General features: G+C 46.0%; 1 protein-coding gene across 1 annotated transcript; it reads left to right on the forward strand.

The window, feature by feature from the left end:
• The first annotated feature begins 439 nt into the window (after positions 1-439).
• Positions 440-3,282, forward strand: LOC140468787 (zona pellucida sperm-binding protein 3-like). Its single transcript, XM_072564810.1, has 8 exons — positions 440-664; positions 1,707-1,822; positions 1,912-2,015; positions 2,107-2,284; positions 2,368-2,494; positions 2,576-2,664; positions 2,749-3,083; positions 3,161-3,282. Exons 1-8 carry the CDS (start codon positions 440-442, stop codon positions 3,280-3,282), a joined length of 1,296 nt encoding a protein of 431 aa, XP_072420911.1.
• Positions 3,283-20,911: the final 17,629 nt, after the last annotated feature.

Genomic DNA, 20,911 nt, shown 5'->3' on the forward strand with positions numbered 1-20,911 from the left:
CCTTCACCATGAGACCTTGTGGAGCTGAATTCAGTCAGGTGACAGTACAGCAGCTCACAGCCACTCCTATTGGTCCAAATGAAATAGGCCCTCCTGGTAAGAACTCGATGAGTTCGGTCATTGGTGGAAATTGTAGAGATTGGGGCTGGTTGATTGGTTCAATGTTGCTGCTTCTGGTCACATTGGTGTCAGGTGAGAGCAGGTTGTGTGTATAAAAGGAGCTGGTTGGGTGTGTGTGGGGGTGGTTGAGTTGTTTGTGATCATGGGTGTTTTTGTAGTGAGGGGTTTGTTCTCTTTGTTGGTGTTAGTTGGTGCTGTTTATTGCTCTGAAACATGGCAACAGTTTCTGAGCCAGAGGTTTCCATTGACAATAGTGAGAGCTAGCCTTGTTCCTGAGAGAGTGCCTCCTCATAGGGATCCCATTGGTTCCAGTTTCCGAATGTCTGATGTTGGGAGTGTGTCCCCACTACAGACTGTGATGGTGCAGTGTGGAGAGCACAACCTGCTGGTCAGGGCCCAGCTGGATTTATTTGGAACCAGGCACCTGATTAAAGCTGCTGACCTGACCCTGGGGACAGCAGGTTGTCAGCCAACCAGGGTCTTCCCTGAGAACCAGACTGTTCTCTTTGACTATGGGCTGCATGAGTGTGGCAGCAGATTGCAGGTAATGGGGGTTGTCTACACTTGCTGGAAGTTTGGGCTGTAGATGATTCCTGACTAGAACCCTAAATGTGATGTTAATATGTAGGAACTGTCTCTCCTATAGTCTCTCAAATCATCAGACTAAGTTCCTTGCCTGGATTGGACTGTGTGCCTGAACCTTTCTCCATCTCTAGCCTTGTGCTCCCATTCTTATTGGTTTAGAAGCTTCTGATTACAGGGGTTGCTCTGTTAGAATGTTTTCAGTATGAATTAAGTATCATGTGTTGACTTGTGGGTGGTGTTTTGATGCTGAGTGTTCTCCTGACTTGGTTTAGTGATCCACTATAGTGTGGATTTCTATTATCACTACTTTCTCCATAGTGAGGTCACAGGAGCACAACTCTTAGCAGCATGACTTGTGTTTAGTTGGATGGAAAGTAGCTCCATCACCATCAGGCACATTGTCTTGACTCCCTCCCACTGGGGGTGTTGGTCTATGAATCAATTAACTGCTCATGTACTTGAGCTCCACGTTTGGCCTGTTGGTAAAACTAGTTTGATTGTGTTATGGCTAATTAGTTTCTGTTCTTTCCCATCTCCTAAATACTGTTTTATTGCCTAACCTTCTGATTAATCTCCCAATTCTGCTCATAATATGAAGGTTTCATGATTACACAAGGAGATGATGGCCAAAAGATCCCTGCAGCCTCTTCCCTGTGATAACAATCACCACGTCCCTGTTCCCTCCATACTATCTCTAATTTAGTCTGGGAACCTAACACACAACCTCCTTTCGACCAAGTTTTGGTTCGGAATTCCGATCCTGATCTTTTGAATGATGCCTTACACTGTTGAATTGAACCTAAATGACTAACCCCTGACCTGTGAACTATTGCCCTTGAATACTGGTCTCTCCAGCTCAGGGTGTGGGAAAGCAGATTCCTGGCCCTGAGACTCTTGGTCTCCCTAAAAATTATCACAATGGGACGGTGTCATTGTAAACACTGTGTAGATCCTTATCATTTCAGATCAGCCTCTCCATTCCTTAATCTGGTGTCTTTCAGATGACTGAAGACTTCCTGGTCTACACCACCCACCTGACCCACGTCCCAAACTATCCTGGATCTGTCATTGTGAGAACCAATGGTGCTGTTGTTCCCATTGAATGTCGTTATTTGAGGTGAGAATCATTACTCAATTGTCAGTATGATCCCCTGCTGCTGTTGTCTGACACTGTCCTAAAATGGCTGCCCTGTCTCCTTTCCCCAGGAGGGGCAATGTGAGCAGCGATCCCATCAGGCCCACCTGGATCCCATTCAGCTCCACCAGGTCTGGAGAAGGGCATCTGTCATTCTCCCTGCGTCTAATGAATGGTATGTGATGGGTGGCTGGGGAGGGATCTCCTGGTGTCTCTCTGTGGGAGTTGTACCCATTGGCTCCAACCCTTGTCTTGCTGTACTTCAGGTGACTGGCTGACAGAGCGCACTTCCACTGACTACTCCCTGGGAGATCCCATTCACATTGAGGCATCGGTTTCACTGGCCAACCATGTGCCCCTGAAGCTGTACATTGATCGCTGTGTAGCTACACTGAGCCCAGACAAGGACTCCACCCCGAGATACAGCATCATTGACTACAATGGGTAAGGAGCTCTCTGCTTTCTCCAGCTGCTCCCATCTCAGTGGCTTCACTCCATTCACTTCATGGCCCTTTGTCCATCTGCAGTTGTCTCCTGGACAGCAAAGCTGAGGACTCCTTTTCAACCTTTGTGTCGCCCAGAGACGGGCGGGAGCCGGACAAGCTCTGGTTTGACCTGGATGCCTTCCGTTTCTATGGAGATGAGCGATCCTTGGTAAGAGGAAGCTGCTGATGTACTCTTGCACAATGGGGAGGGAGTCACTAAACACTGACTTGTTCTGACTTTGTCCCTCAGATGTTCATCACCTGTCACCTGAGAGTTGCTGCAGTGGATCAGGGAGATTCCAGGAATAAAGCTTGTACTTTCCAGAAGCTGCAGAATATGTAAGTTCCCTCTCCCTGTCCCTCAGGGATGTTGTTGGGAGAGGTGATGCATCATGTGGTTGATGGGCTGTTCCTCTTGTTTAGTTGGACCCCATTGGAGGAGTCAGACAGTGACATTTGTGCCTGTTGCCATGTGGGGAATTGTGGGAGCACAAGGGAGATCGTGATCCCTTTCAGAGGAAGGAGAGACCTTGGCCCTGAAGCTGGTAGGACATTGCCCTCTAGATGCTGGGATCTCCCCTCACCCCCATCTTGTTCCCCTCCCTTGACTGTGATGTTTGATCTTGTAGAGAGTGAAGCTGGATTGGAGGGGGAGGCCTCACTTGGCCCCCTGATCATTCTGGATACTGAGCTGACCAACGTGGTAACTCAGCCCCTGACTGAGGGTGACAGAAGGATGCTGGAGAAGTATCCCAGGGGTGAGTTGGCTGCCTGCTAGTTTCCCTTTCTGTCCCTGTTTTCCCTCAGTAACCATTGGTTTCTCCTTGTTTTGTAGGTGTGGAGTCAGAGCTGGTTGTGATGGTGGTCCTGACTGTGGCTGCTGTCTGTCTGATCTCTGCATCATTGCTGGCCTTGTTCCTGTACAGGAGACACAAGCAAACACCCATCAACTGTTGATTGGGAGAGTCAATAAAGCAGTGATTCATGGTGTCTTCTGTCTAGACCTGGCTTGTTTCCGCATCCTTTCTTAGTTTAAACTATCCCTGGGTTAAGCTTCTCCAATCCATGAAGTGAGCTTCCTGAATGACTGGGTTATGGAAGATCTTGTTTGCTCCTTCCAGGGAGTACAGGGAATGATGACCACCTTGGAAAGGGGCTTTCCATTCTGATTAAATCACTGTTTGCAGAATGTGCTAGAGGAATGGCTCTGTGGCACTGTCTGAGGGAGAAACAGTTGGTGTTTCTAGTCCGTTCAGAGTCTCTGGACAAGTGTCCAGGTGGATTCCTAATGTTACTATCTCCTGAGATGCTGCCAGTCCTGTTGTGTTTGTGGACTGTTAGCAGTCAGATTTTTGACTTCTCCAGTCTTAGGATTTCAAACTGATGTTCTATTCAGAGTTGAATTTAAACTATGCTCACCCCTCCCAGATAGGGGATGTGGTTTTAGACATCAAACACCACCTCCTAATATAGACATGTTTGAAGATCTCGCCATCTACTTCCCCACTAAATACACCTTCCATGTCCTCTTCCTACAGTAAACACTGAACTGTTCTCTCTCCTTCTGGGAGCATGAGATTGTAACAATACAGTCATCATGCAATAGAGGGCAAGATGTGTAATGGTATTAGTGTTGCTGCAGAAGATGAACTGTTTGTTGTACCTGACAGAGGCAGTCAGAGCTGGGGCCTAGGTAGGTGCCCATGGCCACCCCCTCTGCTCTGACAGTTGGTTTCACCAGCCTGCAGAATATCTCTGGGACACATTAATGCCAGCACCCTGTGGGTGAACACTGCAACTCCCCTCCCACTCTGCCAAGGACATGCATGTCCTCAATTGCCTCTGCCATCAAACTCTAGCCACCCAACAACTGGAGGATGAGCTCCATCTTTGGCACCCTCCAAACTGATGGGACCCATGTAGATTTCATCACTTCTGACCTCCCTTTCCCCAGGTTATTCCCAGATCCAATACTCTAACTCAACACTGCCCTTTTCTGAACTGTCCAACATGTCTTTCTGACACCTCCACAGTGACTTAGCACCATCACACCCCACCTTCATCTACCTACTGTCTTCCCAGTTACCTTTCTCTCCAGCCGTACCATGTCCCATTTACCTCTCATTCCCTGGAACCCCTCCTCCCACATGTCTGATGTCACACTTCTGCTTGAAATGTTGACAGTTCTCCTTGGATGCTCCCTGACTGGCTGTGCTTTTCCAATATCACACACTGACTCTGATCTGCAGTCCCCACTTTCTCACTGGCCCATTGTCATCAGTTCCCAACAATGCCCACTTGACAAAAGGCAAATTTACAAATACATTGTCGCTCTTGCAACTCTGAGAGACAGTAACCCCCACCTCACCCCAGATTGTATCTGATAGGGATGGGGAGATGGGTGGAAATAGCTTCCATTTCAAGGTCCCAGCAGTGACTATTCCAAGGTAAAACTCCTAATTCTGGTTCTGAGAGCTTGCCCCCACACATTCAGGCTGCTTCTTTCATTCCAATGTCTCTATAACCCAAGACCTCATGCTGTTTATTTTTACTGATTTTCAATAGATAGCTTTCCACCTTTGCCTCAAAGCCTCATCAAAAAAAGGATAAAATATAATTCTTAAAACCATAGCAGGTCACATGTGCTGAAGACTGTGGAATGAATTTGCAGGCAGGACTCAAATATGCTGCACAGGCTGGAAATCTGACGACACAGAATGCTGGGAAAACTCAGATTGTCTGGCTGCGTCAGTGGACAGACACTTTTCCTCTTTCAAGAATCACATCCATCATCAACCATGAACTGTCTTTCCAGAGACTCTATGAAGATTTTTCCTACACTCTCTTGGGCAGCATGGTGCCACAGTAGTTAGCCCTGCTCCTTCACAGTACCAGGGACCTAGGTTCGATCCTTGGGCAATTAATCTACATGGAGTTCTCCCTGTCTGTGTGGGTTTCCTCCCACAATCCAAATAGGTGGCTATGCTAAATTGACCATAGTTCTTTTGCGATGTGGAGGTTAGATGGATCGTCAGTGGTCAATGTAGGGTAAAGGTCTGGGTGGCTGACCTTTCAGAGGGTCAGTGTGGCTTTGTTGGGACTGAATGGCCTGTTTCCACACTGTGGAGATTCAATGTGAATTAAACTCAGGATTCTTTGACACTAATGGCTACCACTGAGCCATCTGTCTTTGGCTCAGGCCTCTGTCTACAGGTGGGTGGAACAAGTGGCATAACGGTAGTGTTACTGAGACAGGAATTCAGTGAGTTGGGTTAATTATCTGAGGCTGGGGGCTAAAATTTTATTGTCGTTGCGGATAAAACATGAAAATCAATCTTTTGTTTGAAAATATCTACTCTTGGAAATTGTGACTAATCTTTTCTAGGATCCCATGTCATTCATAATTCCCATTAGGGAAGGAAATCTACCATCTTGACCTGGTCTGGCCGAAATGTGACTCCAGACCCACAGCAATGTCGCTGATTCTGAAATAGCTGAGCAAACCCATCAAATCAAGGACAATTAGGGACAGGCAACAAATCCCAGCCGAGACACAGAAGCCACAGGATGTTAATAGTGAGGGATTGAGCAATGGGAATGTCATGGAGACTGTCATGGTGTGATAGTGAGATTTTCCCTTGTTGCAGACAGTTATTGCCTGACAGTTGTGTGTTCTGAATGTGAATGTTGTTCAGGTCTTGCTGCATTTGAACAGGGACTGTTTCAATATGTGTGACGTTGTCAATGGGGCTGAACACTGGGCAATCATGAGCAAACATCCCCACTTCTGACATTCTGGTGGAGGGAAGGTCTTTGCTGGAGCAGTTGACATGGTTGTGTCTCAGAGAGTACCTTGAGGAACTCTGGCAGAGATGTCCTGGGAAAGTGGTGATTGAACATTGCTAACTAGAACTATCTTTCTTTGTGCTGGGCATGACTCCAACCAGCAAAGAGGATTTTCTAATCCCATTGAGTCCAATTTTCCTTGGGGTTCTTTGGGAAATTGTTGAATCAAATTGTGCCTTGGTCATAAAGCGGTCATCCTCACTTCCCCTCTTTAAGTTCAGCTCTTTTAGTCATACTTGGACCAAGCTGTACTGAGATCAGGAGCTGAGTAACCCCGACAGAACACAGACTGAGCATCAGTGACCAGGTTAGTGTGGAGGACTTGTGCCTTGATAACAGTTTGCTTGTGATTGAGAATGGATTGGTGGGGGAGTAATTGGCAAGATTGGATTTGTCCCACTTTTTCTCAACAGGACACTACTGGGCAATTTTCTCCATTTCCAGGTCGATGCTGGATTTGTAGCTGTACTGGAACAGAATGGATAGGGACACGACACGTTCAGGATCATAGCTCTTTCACCTTATTCCCACAATGTTAGTCAGGGTGCATTGGCTTCACAGTATCCAATCTCTGCAGCTGTTTTTCATTGTCACGTGGAGTCAATTGTACTGAATGAAGACAGGCATCGGTGATGCAGGGGACTACAATGGATTGTCCCTTTGGAGATTTCTGGCTGCAGGTTGTTGCAAATGCTTCAGCCTTATCTTGTTTTTGTTTACCCTCAAACCTTAACCTGGTGCCCTCTCGTCCCTGATTTCCCAACCCTGGGAAAACAACTGAGTACATTCACCTCATCCATGCCTCTCATGATCTTATACATTTCCATAAGAACCCCATCCCCCAAGACCCTGAGTCCTGGCAGTAACCTTGTAAATTTCTTTTGCATTCTATCCCGTTTAATAGCATCGTTCCTGGAACAAGGTGACAAAAACAGAATACAATACTCCACATACAGTCTCAGCAACATAACCTTCCAACATCTCGACACAATTCCCTGACTGATGAAGGACAGTGTGTCAAAAGCTGCCTTCACTGCCCTGTTTACCTGTAACTCCATGTTCAGAGAACCATCCACCTGAACTCCAAGGTCCCTCTGTTCCACTACACTCCTTAAGGCCGGACCATTAATCATGAAACTCCTACCTTGATGTGAAGTCGCATCATACTGATCTACATTTGTGATTTCTCTGTGCTCGTGCCCAGTTGGGAGGCAGTGAGGACTGCGGATGCTGGAGATCAGAGTTGGAAAGTGTGATGCCCTAAAAACACAGCCGGGTCAGGCAGCATCTGAGGAACAAGAGAGATAACATTTCAAATACAAGCTCTTCATCAGGAACGAGGGGCATCCCCAAGGGGGCTGAGAGATAAATGGGACGTGGATGGGGCTGGGAGGCGAGGAAAGAAGGAAACTGGTGAAATCAACATGGTCCAATCTCATGGGATCATGGTAACCTCCTTCACTGTCCACTACACCTCCAATTTTGGTGTCATGTGCAAACTTACTAACAATACCTTGTATGTCCACATCCAAGTCATTTAAACAAATGACCAAAAAGCAGTGGACGCAGCACCGATCCCAATGGCACACCACTGGTCACAGGACTCCACTGTGAAAAGCAATCCTTCACCACTACCCTGTGTCTTCTACCTTCCAGCAAGTTCTGTATCCCTGTATTCCATGAGATCTAACCTTGCTAACCAGGCCCCCATGAGGAACCTTGTTGAACGCCTTAATGAAGTTCATATAGATCACGTCCACTGCTCTGCCCTCATCAATCCTCTTTGTTACTTCTTCAAAAAACCCAATCAAGTTCATGAGACATGATTTCACATGCACAAAGCCATGTTGACAATCCCTAATCAGTCTTTGGCTTACCAAATTCATGTAAATTCTCATACTCTGGATTCTCTCCAACAACGTACCCACCACCGATGTCAGGCTCACCAGTCTATAGTTCCCTGGCTTTTCCTTACCACCTTTCTTAAACAGTAGCAACACATTCGCCAAACCCCAGTCTTCCAGCACCTCACCTGTGACTGTCGATGATACAAAATATCTCTGCAAGGGCCCAGCAATCACTTCCGGAGCTTCCCACAGGGTTCTCGGGTACACCTGATCAGGTTCGATGGATGTTTCCACCTTTATGTTGAATCATAGAATCCCTGCAGTGTGGAAACCAGCCATTTGGCCCCAAAAGGTCCACACTGACCCGCTGAACGGTAACCCACCCAGACCCATTCCCCTAACCTGTTACTCTACATTGAATGATGAACCTAACCTACACATCCTAGAACACTGTGGGTAAATTCCCATTGCCAGCCCACTGAACCTGCACATCTTTGAACAGTGGCAGGAGACTGGAAAACCCACAGTAATCCGACACAGACACGGGGAGAATGTGCAATGTCCACACAAAGAGTCACCCGAGACTGGAATCGAACCCATGTCCCTGTCGCTGTGAGGCAGCAGTGCTAACCACTATGCCAACGTGCCAGGACATCTTCCCTTTCAAAATGAAATTTCAGTTCCCTCAAAACCCCACACCTGCACCTACCTATCGCCATCTCAGCTAACTTGCCCCCACCCCTAACCTCCCGTTTATCTCTCAGCCCACTTTCCCAATCCACAATCCTGATGAACAGCTCCTACTGGAAAAGTGGCCTCTCATACTCCTCGGATGCTGCATGACCTGTTGTGCTTTTCCACTGCCACACATTCCGAACTCTGGTCTCCAGCATCTGCACTCCTCACTTTCTTCCACAACACCATCCTCATGAAACTCCACCAGAGCAAGGTCAGTGTGGGACTCGATACATGAGCTTCCTCAGCTCATTGTCACTGAACAGAAAGCGGTCTCGACACTTTTAAACTAATTGTACAGCTACACTGTCTACATCAAACACTCTCAATTCAGGGGCATCACTGAGTTAGAAACAGAGTAAAAGATTCTATTCTCTGCAACTGAAACCAAAACTTCCCCTCTTAAAAACTGGAAGGAAAGCTGTCCCCGTCAAAGGCTCCCAGGACACAGACAGCACGTGGTGAAATACAGAGTAAAAGTACCTCTACTCTGTAAACTAAAAATAAACAGAAAGTTGAACTCTCCCTGCATTGTCCCGATCAAACACTCCCCAGACAGGGACATAACATGTTTAGGTACAGAATAAAGCTTCTTCCACGTTGCCTGCATCAAACACTTCCATGGGTCTCACTGTCAGTCTCCTCAGGTGAGGGTGGGCCTCGGTTTGTGTTGCCGAGAGACGGGTGTGAGCCGGACAAGCTTCGGTTTGATCTGGTCACCTTCCGTTTCTATGGCGATGAGCGATCCTTGGTAAGAGGAAACTGCTGATGTGCTCCACAATGGGGAGGGAGACACTAAACACTGACTTTTGTGACTGTGTCCCTGACTGTCCCTCAGATGTTCATCACCTGTCACCTGAGAGTTGTTGCAGTGGATCAGGGAGATTCCAGGAACAAACTTTGTCCTGTTGTGGTTCTGTTTGCCAAGCTGGGAATTTGTGTTGCAAACGTTTCGTCCCCTGTCTAGGTGACATCCTCAGTGCTAGGGAGCCTCCTGTGATCTTCCTCCAGCATTTGTAGTGGTTTGAATGTGCCGCTTCCAGTTGTCAGTTCCAGCTGTCCGCTGCAGTGGTCGGTATATTGGGTCCAGGTCAACCTTTGCTCATCCACAGATTCAATCAACATACACATTGACCTGGACCCAATATACCGACCACTGCAGCGGACAGCTGGAACTGACAACTGGAAGCGGCAGATTCAAACCACGACAAATGCTGGAGGAAGATCACAGAAGCGCTTCACAGGAGGCTCCCTAGCACTGCGGATGTCACCTAGACAGGGGACGAAATGTCTGCAATACAAATTCCCAGCTTGGCAAACAGAACCACAACGAGTACCCGAGCTACAAATCTTCTCAGACTTTGAAAGCTTGTACTTTCCAGAAGCTGCAGAATATGTAAGTTCCCTCTCCCTGTCCCTCAGGGATGTTGTTGTTGGGAGAGATGATGCACCATGTGGTTGATGGGCTGTTTCTGTTTAGCTGGACCCCATTGGAGGACATTTGTGCCTGTGGGGAATTGTGGGAGCACAAGGGAGATCCTGTCTCCCTCCAGAGGAAGGAGAGGCCTTGGCACTGAAGCTGGTAGGATGTTGACCCTCTCGATGTTGGGGCTCTCTCGTCACTCCCACTCCCCCTCCCTGACTGGGATGTTGATCTTGTGGAGTGTGAAGCTAGATTGAAGTGGGAAGGAGAGGCCTCACTTGGCCCCCTGATCATTCTGGATACTGCGCTGACCAACCTGGCAACTCAGTCCCTGACTGAGGGTGACGGAAGGATGCAGGAGAGGTCTCCAAGCGGTGAGTTGGCTGCCTGCTAGTTTCCCTTTCTGTCCCTGTTTTCCCTCAGTAACCATTGGTTTCTCCTTGTTTTGTAGGTGTGGAGTCAGAGCTGGTTGTGATGGTGGTCCTGTCTGTGACAGCTGTCTGTCTGATTTCTGCTTCATTGCTGGCCTTGTTCCTGTACAGGAGACACAAGAAAACACCCATCAACTGGTGATTGGAATAGTCATTAAGGCAGTGATTCCTGGTGTCTTCTGTCTGGAGCTGGTTTTGTTTCTGCATCCTTCCTTAATTTAAACTATTCCTGGGTACAATCTCTAGGTTTCGCCTCTCCAATCCATGAACTGAGTTTCCTGAATGATTAATTGGGTTATGGCAGATATTTGCTGCTTCCAGTGTGCAGATTAGACCACCTTGGATGTATCAGTAACACCACCCCTCCAACTTCTGTATTCCCAGCTACTGTTCACCCTGGTCCAAGCCATTGCACTTGGATACCCCTACCACATTCCTGATGCCAAGCTTATGCTTGTAATGTTGACTCTCCTGTTCCTCAGATGCTGCCTGACCAGCTGTGCTCTTCCAGCACCACATTTTGACTGATCTCCACATCTGCAGTCCTCCCTCTCTGCCTGGTCCAACAGTCAGTTCCCATAAATACCCCCTTGATGAAAGGCAAACTCTCAAGGCATTGTTGCCTGCAACTCCAACTGTTTTTAAAGAACACATGTTTAGTCTCCAGGGTTGGCAGTTCCGCTTTCGTTCCCAGATAGGACAGGCCAAGCAATATCCCATAAGGGGACAGCCCCATATCTTTCCTTGGGGCTGTCAGCACTCGCAAAAGGGCTATAGGTAAACACTTAGTCCAAGAGAGTCTGGTTTCTACTACTAATTTCGATAACTACTTCTTGAGTGTCTGGTTCATTCTCTCAACCTTACCTGATGAAGGTGGGTGCCAAGGGGTGTGGAACTCCCAGGAGATACATAACCCTTCAGTACTCTCTGGAGTACCCTGGAAGTAAAATGAATTCCCTGATCTGAATCTATGCATTCCATTATCCCGTCTCTGGGAATTATGTGTTCAAGTATTATCTTGGACTCCCCACTTGCAGTGGCAGTGGCTAAAGGGTACGCCTCCACCCATCCAGATCGGTGATCACCCACTACCAGCATATACCTCAGTCTTCCTACTCGGGGTAATTCGGTATAATCTACTTGAATGCTCTGAAATGCTCAGAGCCCAGGTTCTCTCCCTCCTGGGACTTGTTTCCTCAATAACTTCTTGTTGACTTTCTTGCATGTTATACATCCCTCACATATCTGTTTGGCTATCGTATAGATCCCTTTGCCTCCATATTTCCTTAAGACCAAATCACACATTGCTTGCACTCCCTGGTGTAAGACAGCCATAATTTCTTGCATCATCATTGTATTTAGCATCTCCCGGCCATCGGGTAGCATCCAGCGCCCTTCTACTGTCTGCGTAGCTCCCAGCTCTTCTAACTCTCTCTTTTCCTTAGCGCTAAATATCGGTCTTTCCCCCCCAGGTTCCTGCACCATCGGTACCAAAATCTATATTGTAGCAGATTGAGGGTTCAGAGCTGCCTCCTTAGCGACTTCATCCACCAATCTATTTCCCTTTGCTATGGGATCATTTCCCTGCTGCTGTCCATTTATGTGGACCATTGCTATTTCCTTTGGCAATTAAAGGGATTCCAATACTTGCTTTACCAATTCCTCGAGCTAGTTCTTTACCCTACTGTTTATTAGTCCCCTCTCCTGCCACATCTTCCCAAATGTGTGTGCCACCCCGAAGGCATACTTAGAATTTGTGGACACAGTTCCTTCTTTGCCTTCCAAGATCTTAAGGGCCCTTCCTAGTGCATAAAGTTCACAAGTCTGTGCCGGCCAATCATTGGGTAGTCAACTCGCCTCAATAACACTCCCCTCTATTCCATCCACTACTGCATATCCATTATGTCTTTTACCTTCAATCACTCTGGAGGACCTATCAATGAACAGCCTGGCCCCTTCATGTAGAGGGATATCACTGAGGTTCATTCTTACTTTAGTCTGATATTCTATAATGCCGAGGCAGTCATGTTGTGGGTCTGAGGGAGCGTTATCCTCCCCTTTCCAGAGAAAGGTAGCTGGATTCAGACAAGTGTCTGTGATCAATATAAGGTCATCCCTCTCTATTAAAATTGCTTCATATTTTAGAATTCTAGAGTCCGTAACCCGCTTTCTGATTTAATATGGTCTGTACCTGATGTGGGGTGCTGACTTTTAAGGCTCCCCCAAAAGTAAGTTTCCGACTCTCCTCTACCAATAAGGTTGTTGCTGCCACTGCCTGCACACGCTCTGGCCAGTAATGTAACTTTCCAATCTTTAATTAACAATGAATTAATGCTGTCATGTTTTAAATTATCTATGAATCAACATGACAGGTCACTGAGAGTGTGTGAAGGAATCCTGTTAATTAATATTGATTCAGGCTCATACAATTGATATATTATAAATATTAATTATTAATTATATCTATATAATATAAATAAAATAATCATTATCTGTAATTCAGGGTGGAAACGCAACAAGTGGCTAAAACATTTTAGAAACTGTAATTGCGCAGTTCTGTTTGTTTACCAGTCACTTGTGACTTCTTGTTCGGTTTCTGTAATTGTTTTGCTCGAGCGCATTCATTTTTAAAAACCTCAACAGATTCCATCGCACCATTTGCAGTTAATTGAATCCCCAATTTGGTGGCAGTATCTTGTCATGAGCTCAAAACTGATTCTTCGTGCCTCTCATCACAAAACTGTCGCCATAGTCCAACTTCGTTCCCACTCCCCATGATACGTTGCCAGATCAATTGCTGAGCCAATTTAACCAATTGAACAGCTTTCGGGCCACCTAATGACTAATCTTCATCACCCAATGTTTTGTTTATACCTTTATTTTTGTTTTAAGAAATATTGCAATATTTCTTGCTCCCTATAGCTTCAAATACCAATTTATCAATTTATGCTTGTCTCACTTTAAAGCCTGTTCCTAACTATACATTTTGGAATCTTACTTTTAAATATATATTTAATTATTATAAATTCATTTATTGAGTATTTAATATTTAAAATGCAAAATGCATACAGTTCCGAACTTTGAAATCCACTATTATTACCCGGTTTTAGTCCCTTAATTTAAATACAAAATTAGGTTTCTTAAGTAGTCCTGACCAGTCATTGCTCAATTACAATATAGAACATAGAACATAGAAGATTACAGCGCAGTACAGGCCCTTCGGCCCTCTATGTTGCGCCGATCAAAGCCCACCTAACCTACACTAACCCACTATCCTCCATATACGTATCCAATGCCTGCTTAAATACCCATAAAGAGGGAGAGTCCACTACTGCTACTGGCAGGGCATTCCATGAACTTACGACTTGCTGAGTGAAGAACCTACCCCTAACATCAGTCCTATATCTACCCCCCCTTAATTTAAAGCTATGCCCCCTTGTAATAGCTGACTCCATACGTGGAAAAAGGTTCTCACTGTCAACCCTATCTAACCCCCTAATCATCATGCCAAAGGTCGTGAAATAACCAGAGCTGTCTTAAAAGGATTTGTCTATTCAAGTTAAAAAAAACTTATAATGTATGAATAATGGCCGAATCCAAGGTCACAGATATTAACCATAGGATTGATTTATTACAATCTAATGTTGAACTGAAACTACAACTGTCGATGAGGGAGGGAACTTTCTGAATAAAGCTACGGCTTAAAATTAAGTGAAAACAAATGAGTCTGACGCACAAAAAAAAGGTGATCATGTTGTTTTCCTCCGTATTAAGCTGATTTGAAATCCCTTTTATGTAAGGATGAAAGAGATTAGTTAGAAACTGATAGTAAGGCAATCTTGACCTGTAAAAAGAACAGGAGTTAACATTTTATTTCATAATCACTGTAAAATCCTTAACCTTAAAAGAAATCATGTTAAATTTCCATAATAGGAATCAGATTCAAAACAGTCCTGGATCTCAAGCTCCAGGGAACAAAGCACAACCATTCAATCACCAATAAACAAATGTGCATTCAAACCGAATCACAAAGGGTTAAACTTTCTCTTAGCTGGACAGCTCTTTTCTCTCTCTCACACACACAGACACAGACACAGACACAGACACCGTATCTCACAGACCCTTTTTGAGCTTCCCGCAACAATAACTCGAGAGGCTTCTCGCTCCACCCCTCTGTCTTTTGAATTTTTTTCTGGATGTAACACCCTGCTTGTTGTGGTCTCCACCTCTGACCTTGTCCCTGTTGACTGGACCCTACGGAAGGTCCTCCTCATCCTCTACTCCTTCCTCTATGTTCTACGTGCTGCCACCTCCATTCCGGTTGCTCGTCACTGATTCGATTCTTTTCTGGACTACTTCGTCAACTGTGGCTACCATCATTTTTGCCTTCTGCTTTTTCTTCTCATCCTCTCTCTTTACAAACACTTTCTGTGCATCTCTTAACAATTCAAGTGATTTCTCACTCCACCCATCTATTTTCAGAGTTTATTTTTTGATGTCTGGCCAAGATTTAGTTACAAAGTGTACCCTCAGTGGCCCTTCAGCTATTAGCCCTTCCAACACTAAGCATAATCTGATCCCTCCTGACTGAAAGGCTGTTTTCTGTTGAGATATAAATTCAAATATTTACATACTTAGTCTTCATCCAACCCATACTTTGGCCAGTAGATGGCAGGACAAAGAATGGATTCCTTAGTTCATAAAAAGCAACAATATTTAATCATCTTTTTGCTATCTCTTCCCCTTGTGCAAGTATTATTTTTCCAATTCCACAACAGCCTGCCCAACGGACTTTCTGGAGGTATGTTGTCAGGGACCCCGCCTCCATTTCCATTTATTTTTCGGAGGCTTATACTTTACCCTCGGCACAGCCCATATTGAGTTCTTTCTTTAGACACTTATTAACTACTAGACTCAATCCCAGCCACCAAGGCAGTACTTAAAAGTCAATTGCCTACCTTGGTCCATGCACGGAGTTGCCTGGCTCCCTGTGCCTACTCACTTTCACCTGGTTCAGATAGACTCTCATCGGATCTCAATCAGTCAACCAGAAGGTGCAACCCACCGCCGAGGAACACGGGACCGTTCTAAAAGGAACGGGACGTGTCTTCCCAACCGTCGACGGTGCCCACCCCTGCTGGTGATGATGGTTATCCCGGACACGAGCCCCCAAATTGTGAGAAACAAAACTCACAAATTAATAAATTTCAATCAGAGTCAAATTCTGAAGCAGAGTCAAATTTTATTGATACGTACTTGAAAGGACAGCTGCCTAATGAGTAAGCACCCCGATCTGGGGGTTACATTCTGATTTATGCTGTTCAGCTGCGTCTCTCGGTCCTCCCCTTTCAACCCGTTGGTTACTTTTACTGTAGCGCGTAGCCTATCACAAGCTCTAGCTTCACTCCACCTTTGTCTAGTTTCTCTCCGCCTCTGTTTCCTTCTCCCATTACTCGAAGCCTGTCCCCTCTTACTCTTATTTATCTCGTTCCTTATATGTGACTATCCTGACATAGTTTACTGTCTTTGTGCGTTCATCCTGTCAAACTAAATTCCATCCGTTGGCCACATCCCTCCTGAGACTGGCACACTATTCTCCTGTTACTGGCACATCCTGGTACACGGTCGCTCTGCCCTATTAGTCAGAGATAATTCTACCTGTTTTCGCTTCTCACTGTTTAGTATTTGCATGTGCAGCCTAATTTTATAATGTAAGCTTTTGCAGAAGCAACACCTGTTCCCTTATTCTGCACAATTTGAACCCTATACCTTACAGTATCTTTCGCACCCCCCACCCACCCCACCCTGGATTTTGTGACTGGGGGGGATGTGGCGGGGGGTTGGGTGGGGGCAATGTGGAGAAAATAGTTGCCACTTCAAGGCCTAAGCAGCAACTGCTGAAAGGTGTTTACTGGTTTTCCACAGGTAGCTCCCTGCCTTTGCCTCAAAGATTCTCTCCAACCAACCAGGACAAAATATAATTCTTAAAACCATAGCATTGGCACATGCTGAAGACTCTGGAAGGAACTTACACTCAAGACTAAAAGCAAAATACTGCCCAGGCTGGAAATCTGAAACCACAGAATGCTGGGAAAACTCAGGTGGTCAAGCAGTATCTGTGGACAGACACTGCTAACGTTTCAAGAGTCACAATCAACATAAAATATGAACTGGGTTTCCACTGCCTCTAAGATTTCTTCCCACATTCTCTCTGGCAGCATGGTGGCACAATGGTTAGTGATGGTTTTGATTCCAGCCTTGGGTGACTTGGGCGGTTGTGTCGAGTTCTCCCTGTCTCTGTGGGTTTTCTCCCATAATCTAAGGATATGCAGGTTAGGTGAACTGGCTGTACTCTTATTGTATAAGAGTGTGTAGGTTCGGTGCATTAGTCAGGGGTAAATGTAGAGTAATGGAGGTGGGTCTGGATGGCTTAATTTTCAGAGGTGAATGTGGACTTGTGGGACTGGAATGGCCTGTTTCTGCACTGCAGGAATTCTCTATGAATTAATCTCCTGATTCCTTGACAATAATGCCTATCACTGAGCTATCTGTCTGACGTTCAGGCTTCTGTCTACAGGTGGGTGGAACAAGTGGCATAATGGTATGTTACTGAGACAGGAATTCAGTGAGTCAGGTAAACATCTGAGGCTCGGGGCTCAAATGCGATTGTTGTCGCTGATGGATTTTTGTGTTCTGTCTTTTTTTGAAAATATCTACTCAGTAATTGTGACTGTGAAACTAATCTTTTATACAATCCCATCTCATTCACAATTCCCATGAGGGAAGGAAATCTACCATCGTGACCTGGTCCGGCCTAAATGTGTCTCCAGACCCACAGCAAGGTTGCTGATTCTGAAATAGCTGAGCAAACCAATCAAATCAAGGGCAATTAGGGACAGGCAACAAATCCCAGCCGAGACAGAGAGGCCAAGGATGTTAATAGTGAGGGATTGAGCAATGGGAATGTCATGGAGACTGTCATGGTGTGATAGTGAGATTTCCCCTTGTTGCAGACAGTCATTGCCCTGACAGTTGTGTGTTCTGAATGTGAATATTGTTCAGGTCTTGCTGCATTTGAACAGGGACTGTTTCAGTATCTGTGACATTGTCGATGGGGCTGAACATTGGGCAATCATGAGCAAACATCCCCACTTCTTTCATTCTGATGGAGGGAAGGTCTTTGATGGAGTAGTTGACATGGTTGTGTCTAAGAGAGTACCTTGAGGAACTCTGGCAGAGATGTCCTGGGAATGTGGTGATTGAACATTGATAACTAGAACCATCTTTCTTTGTGCTGGGCATGACACCAACCAGCAAAGAGGTTTTTCTAATCACACTGAGTCCAATTTTCCTCTGACCCCTTGGTAAATTGCTCAGTCAAATTCTGCCTTGGTCTTAAAGCAGTCACCCTCACTTCCCCTCTTTGAGTTCAGCTCTTTTACTCATACTTGGACCAAGCTGTACTGAGATCAGGAGCTGGGTCGCCCTGGTGGAACACAGACTGAGCATCAGTGACCAGGTTAGTGTGGAGGACATGTGCCTTGATAACACTGTTGACAAAACCTGCCAACACTTCACTTGTGATTGAGAGTGGATTGGTGGGGGAGGAATTAGCAAGGTTGGATTTATCCCAGTTTTTAGCAACAGGACACTACAGGGCAATTTTCTCCATTTCCAGGTAGATGCTGCAGTTGTAGATGTACTGGAACAGAATGGATAGGGACACGACACGTTCAGGATCACAGCTCTTTCACCTTATTCCCACAATGTTAGTCAGGGTGCATTGGCTTCACAGTATCCAATGTCTGCAGCTGCTTCTCGATGTCACGTGGAGTCAATAGTACTGACTGAAGACAGGTATCGGTGATGCTGGGAACTACAATGGATTGTCCCTTTGCAGCTTTCTGGCTGCAGGTTGTTGCAAATGCTTCAGCCTTTTCTTTTATTTTTTTCCCTCAAACCTTAAACTGGTGCACTCTAGTCCCTGATTCCACAACCCTGGGAAAACAACTGAATACTTTCACCCCATCCATGCCTCTCATGTTCTTATACACTTCCATAAGAACCACCCCTCCCCACTCCCGAGACCCTGAGTCCTGGCAGTATCCTTGTAAATTTCTTCTGTACTCTATCCTGTTTAATACCATCCTTCCTGTAACAAGGTGACCAAAACTGACCATAGTCCTCCACGAACAGCCTCAGCGACATAACTTCCCAACTTCTGTACACAATGCCCTGACTGATGAAGGCCAGTCTGCCCATAGCCTGCTTCACTGCCCTGTCTACCTGGGTCTCCACTTTCAAAGAGCCATACACCTGAACTTCAAAGTCCTTCTGTTCCACTACACTCCTGAAGGCCCAACCATTCATCGTGAAACTCCTACCTTGATGTGACTTTCCAAACTGTAACACCTCATACTAATCTACATTGAATTCCATTTGCAATTTCTTGGTGCATGTGCTCTGTTGGGAGAAAGTGAGGACTGCAGATGCTGGAGATCAGAGTCGAAAAGTGTGGTGCTGGAAAAGCACAGTCGGTCAGGGGGCATCTGAGGAACAAGAGAGACGTCGTTTCAAGCACAAGCTCTTCATCAGGAACGAGGGGGTTCCCCCAAGCGGGCTGAGAGATAAATGGGACATGAATGGGGCTGGGAGGAGAGGAAATAAAGAAACTGGTGAAATCAACATGGTCCAATCTCATGGGGTCATGGTAACCTCCTTCATTGTAAACTACACTTTCAAGTTTGGTGTCATCTGCAAACTTACTAACGATACCTTGTATGTCCACATCCAAATCATTTATACAAATGACAAAAAGCATTGCACCCAGCACCGATCCTTATGGCACACCACTGGTCACAGGCCTCCACTGTGAAAAGAAACCCTCCACCACAACCCTGTGTCTTCCATCTTTGAGCCAGTTCTATATCCAAATTCCTTTATTCCATGAGATCTAACCTTGCTAACCTGTCACCCACGAGGAACCTTGTTGAACGCCTTAATGAAGTTCGTATAGATCACGTCCACTGCTCTGCCCTCATTAATCCTCTTTGTTACTTCTTCAAAAAACCCAATCAAGTGCATGAGACATGATTTCACATGCACAAAGCCATGTTGACTATCCCTAATCAGTCTTTGGCTTACCAAATTCATGTAAATCCTCTCACTTAGGATTATCTTCAACAACTTGCCCACCACCGATGTCAGGCTCACCAGTCTATAGTTCCCTGGCTTTTCCTTACCACCTTTCTTAAACAGTCGCAACACATTCGCCAAACCCCAGTCTTTCAGCACCTCACCTGTGACTGGCGATGATACAAAATATCTCAGCAAGGGGCCCAGGAATCACTTCCGGAGCTTCCCACAGAGTTCTAGGGTACACCTGATCAGATCCGATGGATGTTTCCACCTTTATGTTGAATCATAGAATCCCTGCAGTGTGGAAACCGGCCATTTGGCAACAAAAAATCCACACTGACCCGCTGAACATTAACCCACCCAGACCCATTCCCCGACCCTATTACTCTACATTCCCTTGAACGATGAAGCTAATCTACACATTCTGGAACACTACAGGTCAATTCCCATTGCCAGCCCACTGAACCTGCACATCTTTGAACAGTGGGAGGAGACTGGAAAACCCAGAGTAATCCCACACAGACACGGGGAGAATGTGCACAGGGGGTCACCCGAGACTGGAATCGAACCCATGTCCCTGGTGCTGTGAGGCAGAAGTGCTAACCACTATGCCAGCGTGACACCCCATCTTCCCTTTCAAAATGAAATTTCAGTTCCCTCTAAAGCCCACACCTCCATGTACCTATCGCCATCGCAGCTAACTTGCCCCCAACCCTAACCTCTCGTTTATCTCTCAGCCCCCTTTCCCAATCCACAATCCTGATGAACAGCTCCTACTGGAAAAGTGGCCTCTCATACTCCTCGGATGCTGCATGACCTGTTGTCCTTTTCCACTGCCACACGTTCCGAACTCTGGTCTCCAGCATCTGCACTCCTCACTTTCTTCCACAACACCATCCTCATGAAACTCCACCAGAGCAAGGTCAGTGTGGGACTCGATACATGAGCTTCCTCTGCTCATTGTCACTGAACAGAAAGCTGCCTCTACACTTTTAAACTTTGTAGTGAGGGGTTTGTTCCCTTTGTTGGTGTTAGTTGGTGCTGTTTATTGCTCTGAAACATGGCAACAGTTTCTGAGCCAGAGGTTTCCATGGATAATAGTGAGAGCCAGCCCTGTTCCTGAGAGAGTGCCTCCTCATGGGGATCCCATTGGTTCCAGTTTCCGA

This window comes from Chiloscyllium punctatum, chromosome 48 (genome assembly GCF_047496795.1).
Source record: "Chiloscyllium punctatum isolate Juve2018m chromosome 48, sChiPun1.3, whole genome shotgun sequence".
NCBI lineage: Eukaryota > Metazoa > Chordata > Chondrichthyes > Orectolobiformes > Hemiscylliidae > Chiloscyllium > Chiloscyllium punctatum.

Coding starts and splice junctions, on each gene's coding strand:
- LOC140468787 (XM_072564810.1), top strand. CDS start 440: ATGTCTGATGTTGGGAGTGTGTCCCCACTACAGACTGTGATGGTGCAG. Junction 2,285..2,367: donor AGCATCATTGACTACAATGG/GTAAGGAGCTCT, acceptor GTCCATCTGCAG/TTGTCTCCTGGACAGCAAAG. Junction 3,084..3,160: donor GCTGGAGAAGTATCCCAGGG/GTGAGTTGGCTG, acceptor CTTGTTTTGTAG/GTGTGGAGTCAGAGCTGGTT.